A 10,764-nucleotide genomic window follows, 5' to 3' on the forward strand; every position below is an offset into this window, starting at 1 on the left:
GATGTAACGCTCATTCCTTTGACGATAAACGCGAATCCGACCATCACCCTTGGTGAGACAAACCCGCGACTCGTCAGTGAAGAGCACTTTTTGCCAGTCCTGTCTGGTCCAGCGACGGTGGGTTTGTGCCCATAGGCGACGTTGTTGCCGGTGATGTCTGGTGAGGACCTGCCTTACAACAGGCCTACAAGCCCTCAGTCTAGCCTCTCTCAGCCTATTGCGGACAGTCTGAGCACTGATGGAGGGATTGTGTGTTCCTGGTGTAACTCGGGCAGTTGTTGTTGCCATCCTGTACCTGTCCTGCAGGTGTGATGTTCGGATGTACCGATCCAGTGCAGATGTTGTTACATGTGGTCTGTCACTGCGAGGACGATCAGCTGTCTGTCCTGTCTCCCTGTAGTGCTGTCTTAGGCGTCTCACAGTACGGACATTGTAATTTATTGCCCTGGCCACATCTGCAGTCCTCATGCCTCCTTGCAGCATGCCTAAAGCACATTCACACAGATGAGCAGGGACCCTGGGCATCTTTCTTTTGACATTTTTCAGAGTCAGTAGAAAGGCCTCTTTACTGTTAGTGTCGTAACGACCCTTCCAAAGGTGAATGTTCATTAATTGTTCATGGTTAATTGAACAAGCATGGGAAACAGTGTTTAAACCCTTTACAATGATGATCTGTGAAGTTATTTGGATTTTTACGAATTATTTTTGAAAGACAGGGTCCTGAAAAAGGGACGTTTCTTTTTTTGCTGAGTTTATGTATGTGGATGACTCAACAATATACACGTCAGCCACCACAGCAACTGAATTGACTGCAACACTTCACAAAGAACTGCAGTCAGTTTCAGAATTGGTGGCAAGGAATAAGTTAATCCTAAATATTTCAAAAACTAAAAGCATTGTATTTGGGACAAATCATTCACTAAACCCTAAACCTCAACAAAATCTTGTAATGAATAATGTGTAAATTGAGCAAGTTGAGGAGACTAAACTGCTTGGAGTAACCCTGGATTATAAACTGTCATGGTCAAAACATATTGATACAACAGTAGCTAGGATAGGGGAAGTCTGTCCATAATAGAGCTCTGCTCTGCATTCTTAACAGCACTATCAACAAGGCAGGTCCTACAGGTCCTAGTTTTGTCACACCTGGACTACTGTTCAGCTGTGTGGTCAGGTGCCACAAAGAGGGATTTAGGAAAATTGGAATTGGCTCAGAACAGGGCAGCATGCCTGGCCCTTGGATGTGCACAGAGAGCTAACATTAATAATATGCATATCAATCTCTCCTGGCTCAAAGTGGAGGAGAGATTCACTTCATTGCTACTTGTATTCGTGAGAAGTTGAATGTTGAATACACCAAGCTGTCTATTTGAACTGCTGGCACACAGCTTGGACACCCATACATACCCCACAAGACATGCCCCCAAAGGTATCTTCACAGTTCCCAAGTCCAGAACAGACTATGGGAGGTACACAGTACTACATAGAGCCATGACTACATGGAACTATATTCCACATCAAGTAACTCATGCAAGCACTAACATTTAATTTAAAAAACAGACAGACAGGCGCAGACACATGCATACATACACACGATAACATATGCACTATACACACACGTACACATGGATTTTGTGTTGTAGATACAGTGGCTTGCAAAAGTATTCACCCCCTTGACATTTTTCCTATTTTGTTGCTTTACAACCTGGAATTAAAATATATTTTTTTGGGTTTGTATAATTTGATTAACACAACATGCCTACCACTTTGAAGATGCAAAATATTTTTAATTGTGAAACAAACAAGAAATAAGACAAAAAAATTGAAAACTTCAGCGTGCATAACTATTCACCCCCCATAGTCAATACTTTGTAGAGCCACCTTTTGTAGCAATTACAGCTGCAAGTCCCTTGGGGTATGTCTCTATAAGCTTGGCACATCTAGCCACTGGAATTTTTGGCCATTCTTCAAGGCAAAACTGCTCCAGGTCCTTCAAGTTGGATGGGTTCCGCTGTTGTATAGCAATCTTTAAGTCATACCACAGATTCTCAATTGGATTGGGGTCTGAGCTTTGACTAGGCCATTCCAAGACATTTAAATGTTTCCCCTTTATCCACTCGAGTGTTGCTTTAGCTGTATGCTTAGGGTCATTGTCCTGCTGGAAGGTGAACCTCCGTCCCAGTCTCAAATCTCTGGAAGACTGAAACAGGTTTCCCTCAAGAATTTCCCTGTATTTAGCCCCATCCATCATTCCTTAAATTCTGACCAGTTTCCCAGTCCCTGCCGATGAAAAATATCCCCACAGCATGATGCTGCCACCACCATGCTTCACTGTGGGGATGGTGTTCTCGGGGTGATGAAAGGTGTTGGGTTTGTGCCAGACATATAATTTTCCTTGATGGCAAAAATCTCCATTTTAGTCTCATCTGACCAGAGTACCTTCTTCCTTATGTTTGGGGAGTCTCCCACATGCCTTTTGGCGAATACCAAACTTTTGCTTATTTTTTTATTTAAGCAATGGCTTTTTTTCTGGCCACTCTTCCGTAAAGCCCAGCTCTGTGGAGTGTACGGCTTAAAGTGGTCCTATGGACAGATACTTCAATCTCCTCTGTGGAGCTTTGCAGCTCAGGGTTATCTTTCATCTCTTTGCTGCCTCTCTGATTAATGCCCTCCTTGCCTGGTCTATGAGTTTTGGTGGGTGGCCCTCTCTTGGCAGCTTTGTTGTGGTGCCATATTCTTTCCATTTTTAATAATAGATTTAATGGTGCTCTGTGGAATGTTCAATCTTTCAGATATTTTTTTTAACCCAACCCTGATCTGTACTTCTCCACAACTTTGTCCCTGATGTCATGGGTGTCGTCGTGTAGAGATGACCAAAACGCAGCGGGAATGTGGATGCTCATCTTTATATTTATTAAATAAAGAGAACACGGAAAAAACAACAAAACAAAGAACGGCAGATGACAGTTTCGCAGGCTAAATATTACTAGCAGTGCAAAAGACAACTACCCACAAAAACCCCAGGTGAAAACAAGCTCCTAATATATGACTCCCAATCAGGAACAATGACGTACAGCTGTTCCTGAACGGGAGCCACACAGACAACAAAGAAATAGACAAACCAGAAAACCAAAACCAGAACATACACTAAAACCCCGGAATACATAAACCAAACACCCCTTTAATACTACACACACAACCCAAACCATATGAAACAAATACCCTTCTGCCACGTCCTGACCAAACTACAATACAAATACTCCCTCTACTGGTCAGGACGTGACACCTGATCTGTTTGGAGAGCTCCTTGGTCTTCATGGTGCCGCTTGCTTGGTGGTGCCCCTTGCTTAGTGGTGTTGCAGACTCTGGGGCCTTTCAGAACAGGTGTATATATACTGAGATCATGTGACAGATCATGTGACACTTAGATTGCACACAGGTGGACTTTATTTAACTAATTCTGTGACTTCTGAAGGTAATTTGTCGCACCAGATCTTATTTAGGAGCTTCATAGCAAAGGGGTGAATACATATGCACGCACAACTTTTCAGTTTTTAATTTTTTGAAATAGTTTTTTTTCATTTCACTTCACCAATTTGGACTATTTTTTGTATGTCCATTACATGAAATCCAAATAAAAATCCATTTAAATTACAGGTTGTAATGCAACAAAATAGGAAACATGGCAAGGGGGATGAATACTTTTGCAAGGCACAGTATGTAGTAGTAGAGTATGGGCCCGAGGGCACACACGTATTATGTGATGTATTATGTATTATGTATTATGAAATCTGTTGTGAATGTATTGTAATGTTTTTTAAATTGTATAATTGCCTTCATTTTGCTGGACCCCAGGAGAATAGTTGCTGTCTTGGCAGCAGCTAATGGGGATCCATAATAAATACAAATACAAGTTTTGGGATGGACGAACAGAGTTTATGACATTAGAGAGGAGATCAGCTGTACCTGCTAAAATATGGCATACAGGCTAGTATCACATAACTCTGAGGGTGTAAAGCTATGTATCAGAATGTACCTGCCAGGGTTATATTAAAAGCCTGCTGTCACGCCCTGACCTGAGAGAGCCTTTTTATGTCTCTATTTAGGTTTGGTCAGGGTGTGATTTGGGTGGGCATTCTACCTGCACCCTCTGTGACATCTAGGAAGATTTTAATCCACTTAAGCCCAACATTTCTCTAAGTTTTCGCCATCATTGTGAAGCCCTAGTTATTATTTTGCTTTGACAAAGTCATTTCTCTAGATTATTATTTAGTGTGATTAGTGATTCATTTACCTCTGTCCCTCATTTTATGGTCAACCCTGCTACGTGAACTCCCATTTTAATATGGTGAAAGTAAACTATTCCTTTTTTAATCTTTTTTCCGAAAGCAACATTAAACAGCTAATAGTCAAATCATAGTGTAAAAATAGGTGAGCTGGTTCTACTCTTTTTGGCCATTTTCCTGTGTTTTGTGGTGGAAAACTGAGCGGGTCAAGCCTAACACGTCAACCCTGTTACCCATAGATAGACAGGCTACAAATGTTTTAACAATTCTTTTTTTTGCCTTCCATTGCCACTCCCTGTTGCACACAATAAGCTTCCATTCCCCTTGTCAAAATGGGATTCATGGCTGATTTAAGATGAAATCGTCAACCCTGTTACTGTCAACTCTGTTACGGTCAACTGTGTTACTTTATTTGGCACTTCATATGCACTTGCTATAGTATTTTTATTTATTTAACCTCTTGAAATAAAAAAATGAAAAAACAAGTTACACTTCTCAAAAGGCACCGTGGAACGACCATAAAGCCTAAGTTGTTATCACCTTATACTAACACCCTGCTCCCAGATGTAAATAAACTATTAGCTACCCAAACCAGTGGTCAGAATGACATCACAGGGCTGGAAAAGGCATAAGACAGGTGACCCAGTTGCAGTATGAAATATATATAAAACAGTGAACAATAAACTTCACTACGCCTTGTTCACCACTGTATTCTCACTGCGTATAAGCACGATTGTATCTGTGAGACCGCCAATTTTAATATGGCCAAGAAGGGAAAGGCTCTTCCTATTCCAAATTCCTCAGGCCGCCTTGGAGGAAGTTGTGCTTTTGGGCTCTGGGTTCTGATAAGAGATGCGTGCTCGCAATTCAACCCCACCCTCCCTCACAGCGCCAGGAAGTCGGAGGAGTGCGTTTAGGGGCCTGGGAAAATGGCGCTACGTGCTCTAGCCCTGATGCAATCCCTGCCCCCCCCCCCCCCCGAGTGGCGTCCCAGCGCGCACCACACACTACACACCCACTCTTCGTAGCAGTCTCCTATGTCCTACAACTATATGGGCCTCCAGGCCTAGAGCTATCTTTTGCCATGTCTCTTCATGAGTTGATAGACATGAGAAAAGCGTCTCAGTGTGATATGGTAACATCTCTCTGCTCTGACAGCTTACATGGTTCTGATCTTCACATCATCCTCCAGAGGACCAAGCCTTAGCTGCTTTTTCCTGGGATGGCAAGTGTCAAGTGAGGCGTAAAAGTGGTATGAAAACCTCAAATGTCTGTGAAGTTATGTTGAGAACTGTAACATTAGACAAGCGGAGTGCTAGGGATGATAGGACTTTGGGTGGTTACCGTGGCCTAGTTAGATTACAACCATGTCAGAGAGGATGGATGTGTTCTAGTGAATGGCCAACATATGTCCTCTGAATGACTGTAAACAAGGACATTTTTTATGAGGAAAAGACAGGAAAGACCAACAGATAGAACTGACCTCCATTTTCTGTTCTTAAATCAGAGAATATAGATGTTTGATGAATCACAAATAACAGTGATATCCAGCAGTTGGTCATCTATCATGTTTCTGTTCTGTTAGGTATTTTGTGTATGACCCAAGAGTGTCACTTGGTCAGCAAATCAGAGTTAATATGGAAAAAGTAACAATGGCTCTATAACAATGGCAATCAGAGAGCACCTGGTGATCGTTACACAATAACTTATCCCCCTTAACCATCTATACCAGCGCTGGCTTATCTCATTCCATTACTCCCCGGCCAAAGTTGTCAAGTAGAATTGCATTAGGTCATAGGTATAATTGTTCCTGCGCTCTGTTGCTCCTGGTTGCTAACAACAGTGTCTGTGTGATCCACTCATGCCAATGGGGAAATGAGTTGGAGGGATTTTTGCTGCTATAGTTAGAGAACTTTCAGATTGCAGAAAGTATAATTGGTGAATTAAGGTCTTCTAGGAAATACTAGACACCACAATGAACCAGTCAATCTCTACTGAACCTTTTTAGAGAACCATCTGCAAATGAGCCCAATTTAGGGGTCTGCTCACTTTGAATCATGTTGATTGGATTGAAATACTTGGCATTTAATGGTCAAGTAGAACTATGCACATGATAAGATGCCAAATCTTAAAATGGTGAAATACAATGGTTAGTTGATTAGAGACCAAATACTCTAATCCATTGCAATGACTGAGTGACTTTGTTCAGTCTGGATCCTCTGAAAAGCTAACACCATGGGAAAAAGACTTATTGGAAAACAACAGATGTGCTAGGCATTTTATCTCTGATTCCAAAGTAGCTGGTTTTCTATCATAACTCCTAAGTTCATCAAATTTTGCAGCCTGAACCCATTGCCTACGTGCTAGGAATATGTATGGAGCAGGAAACAAATACAGTATATTACACACTAACATCACTGAAATGAATTTAAACAATTGACTGGCACCTGCATGAAGAATTCAATATAACACTCTCCCACATAACACTCAACCTACAGGCCAGAAATAAAAATATTATTTTTGTACTCCGTAGGCCTAAATTCTTAAGATGTCATTTGAATATTTTATGTGGACATTTTTTTATAGGATTCATTTTCTTAATTTTAGAGTAAACTAAGAAACTTAACTTTTGAATCTATATGACAAAACATCTAGGCTATTTAAACAAGTATTTATAAAATTATTTGATATAAAAGAATTAATTTTAAATGAGCTGAAGTATCATATTTATGTACTCACTTTCCTTGACAAAATGGTGAATATTGACACTGACTTTACTCAAACAATCAACCACTTATTTTTTTCATTAGAGCTCACTCAAGAACATTTAAGGATTTTATTAACATTATAGTAATTTATTAACATTATAGTCACTCTTATCCAGAGTGATTTACAGTAGTGAGTGCATATATTTCATACTGGTCCCCTGTGGGAATCAAACCCACAACCCTGATGTGGCACACACATGTGCTACCAACTAAGCCACAGTGAACCCTTTCATGTTCCTTGAAAGTCAAACTAATCCTTTTGAATCTATATGACAAAACATCTAGGCTTGTTAAATAAGTATTTTTAAAAGCCTGTTGCAAAACTATAGTCTAGAGCATGCGTTAGACTAGAGGGCTGATGCTCATGCGGTGGTGCAGCACATCACCTTACATCATCTGAACTCCTCACCTCATTTTGAGCATCACATGAACCTCACAGCTGACACCCTATCAGGTTAGTAGTGGCTCTCTGAATATGTTAATACATCTAAGTGTATATTTGTCGGAGTCCTAGAATTTGATATTGTAGTACTAAAGTTCATAGAAGAAAAGTTGTTACTTACTTGTAATCAACATGGTGCTGTAACGTTGTCAGATAAAATGTGATATTTAGTCTCGTTTTATTCTTGTTAAGGATGAGCAAACTTATCAAACTTGATGTTGAATAATACAAATACATAAAAACTAAACAAATCCATTCAAATATTGAAGACAAGTTCAGCTGTCTTGATCATATTGGGCGTCATAGTGAAATCAGTACAAACATTTCCACTTTCCAGTCGCCCTTCCCTCCCCTGGACCATACCAACTGCACTTAACGCTCACCCCAGGAGGGAGGCTTCCAAAATTACATAATGGATGACCAAGGCTGTTGACTTTAAAAGCATGCAAGGGTATTTATAAAGTATTTCAGAATTCAGATAACTTTCTCTACTGTGAAAATTAATACAATTGTAACATCTGATATAAAATAATTCATTTTAAATTAGCTAATGTACCCCCCCCCACACCACCACCCTTAAGAGACTGGTTGATCCCATGACATTGCCCTGTTGGTATTAGACTAGACTAGAGTGACCTGAAAGAGATTCCCAAACCTCAGACTCTGGCCTTGAGGGCATTATTCCCCCTTTGTAGTCAGAGTTGACAGTTAAAATTAGATGTAGCAGACAATCAGCCTATCAAGGTAAACAAGGAAACTCTCAAAGACAGTCAGGCCAAGAACATGATGAACTTCCCTCCACACAGGCTTCATAATAATCAAGTATTTTTTATATAATACAGTACAATATTTGTACTTTATGTAACTATTCCTTCCAATATCCAGATGCCACATTTCTTACACATTGATGTTCTCACTTTTCTTGACAAAATGGTGAATATTGACTCTATCTTTACTGATCCTACTCAAACAATCAACCACTTATTTATGTCATTAGAACTCACTCAATAAAATCTTCATGGATTTCATTAACATCATAGTCATTCAGCAGACAGTCTTATCCAGAGTGACTTACAGTAGTGAGTGCATACATTTGCATACTGGTCCCCCATGGGAATCGAACCCACAACCCTAATGTTGAACACACCACACTCTACCGACTGAGCCACAGGGAACCCTTCCATGTTCCTTGAAAGTCAAATTATTCCTATGGTACAGTACCTTATCTCTAAAACCTGCGGACCACAATTATATGTGATCTGACCTTCTCCTGTCGCTGCTATCAGCATCTTGTAAAAGGCAGCCGCTGTTTCAAAGCAGAAATGGCACATTTAGTTCAAATCAAATGAACAAGAGGATAGTAACTCTAATGACTACTCTTAAACCACTGTGGATGATGACAAAAACCTGCAGTGCTAATAGCCCTCTTCAAGGCTTCATCAGGATTCATTCTTAGGTAAGCCATTAGCGGTAATAGGTTCCATTTACAACGTAGGTGTTTGATTAGGCTCTTTTAAATGTGAAAACCCCTTGAGAGGTCCACCGCTTTGCTGCATTAATTCACAGTTGAACGAAAGATGGAAAGAAATGAAAACAACTAATGACTTTTACACAAGAGTGAAGTACAGGACCCATGGTCCCCTTGGCAACCTTCCTGGAGTGCTTAGCTCAAGTTTATAATAAAACCTGGAAATAGGCATTCTTGGCTGTTACTGGGAATTAGATGTTTTTCTTGGATGACCCTAGCCCAAGATTCTGGTTTATGTGCATGATGTCATAGTCCATCCTAATGCAGACCAAAGTTTTGTTATTTTTCCTGCAGATTTAGAAAGTGCTTCTGCTTCATGTCTGTGTAATATAGTAATTATTTTATAATACACTTTTGAAGACAAATGTTGACTTCGGTAACTGTCACAACTGACCAAATATTTTAACTTGGCACAATTATAAAGTTTTTCTGTTTGGGTTAGTTGGTGAATTCATCAACGCCACTGGCTCCTTCTGGTTCCTTGAAGGTCCCACCCTTGTTTTGGGCAAGTTAATTTGGCGGGGCGGGGGTGTGCACTGCAGCCCTCCTCCCCAAGCAAAGGCTTCTGCTCTGACAAGCCCCTTATTCCAAATGGTCCAACTCCAAATGATGTAAAGCACTGTCCTTACATCACACAATCTGCTTTAATTCTATTCCTATAGAAAACATATTAGCTGCTGTTGAATAGTTTGAGTTCTGTGGATGTTATAAAACTTGTTACTATGTAAGAGATTATGACTTCTGGGTTTTCCTCCTCAGGACCACAACTCCTAAATGCTGAAGTGATAGTGACCAGCAAGGATGAAGTGATCGCTGCTGCTAATATCTCAGTTTCTCTACCTCTCCCATCAAATCAAACTTAACCATGACGACAGATGTTTTTCTACTCACTTTTGCAGCATGGGCAGTCAGCCTGCCTTACAATAAATACACAACATCACAAAGAAATTGCCATACGGAGACATGGAACTATGCTGAAACTATAGAAACCACACTGAACTCCACAACAAAGAAGATCATTCCACATCATCTCACTTTACGATATGAGCTTGGACAGGTTGGCTAAAAATGGCCAGGCTATAGCCAAATGGGTCTATATATCAAAGATCCAGAGGTCCAATAGCATCTCTCTCTAGTTCATCACTCTTAGAAATAACATCATCGGTGTTCAAATCTTTGTGTTGATGAAATGATGTTACTTCAACAGCTGTGGTGGCAGACCGGCCAGCAGCCATCCAGTCTGTTCTACTGGATGGTTTTATTTACAACTGAAGTATTTACAATGACTGTGATTAATGCTAATGGCCAAGCCTCTCTATTGGAAACAGTCAGATCCATCCACCAAGACTGATCCAAAGCAACACTAGCGCCATGTGGACTGTGGGTACGTTTAATACAAAGCGACATATGTCCCAGTGTTGTGAGAAGGACAAAGGGACAGCCGTGTGTGTGTTTACCTAGTATGAAAGTTACCCTGTCCTCGTTTGTTTGCTAGGCCATAAAGCTGAGAGGCTCACTTAGGCTTGACCTCTGCTCTTGGCAGCCGCTGCACTGCTGGCCCCTGGTCACTGTTTTGTAAGGTTATGCAAGAACACACATCCTTTTCCTGAGTAAGAGGAGGAGGGCGTCAGAAAAGGAAGTATTCAGCTCAGTACCCCTCCCAGGGTAGAGGGGGGGGGGGGGTGTGTGTGTGTGTGTGTGTGTGTGTGTGTGTGTGTGTGTGTGTGTGTGTGTGTGTGT

At 40.8% G+C, this 10,764-nt stretch overlaps 1 protein-coding gene across 1 annotated transcript in view; it reads right to left on the reverse strand.

Annotated features, from left to right (window-relative positions):
- si:dkeyp-23e4.3 (rho GTPase-activating protein 7) overlaps positions 1-7,821 on the reverse strand; it is a 31,604-nt gene extending 23,783 nt beyond the window's left edge. Inside the window, exon 1 of the mRNA XM_014137973.3 lies at positions 7,618-7,821. Coding sequence (XP_013993448.3) covers positions 7,618-7,630 — 13 coding nt within the window. The 5' untranslated portion in view covers positions 7,631-7,821. The remainder of the gene's footprint in view (positions 1-7,617) is intronic.
- Positions 7,822-10,764: the final 2,943 nt, after the last annotated feature.

Source organism: Salmo salar, chromosome 13 (genome assembly GCF_965601325.2).
Source record: "Salmo salar chromosome 13, fSalSal1, whole genome shotgun sequence".
Taxonomy (NCBI): Eukaryota; Metazoa; Chordata; class Actinopteri; order Salmoniformes; family Salmonidae; genus Salmo; species Salmo salar.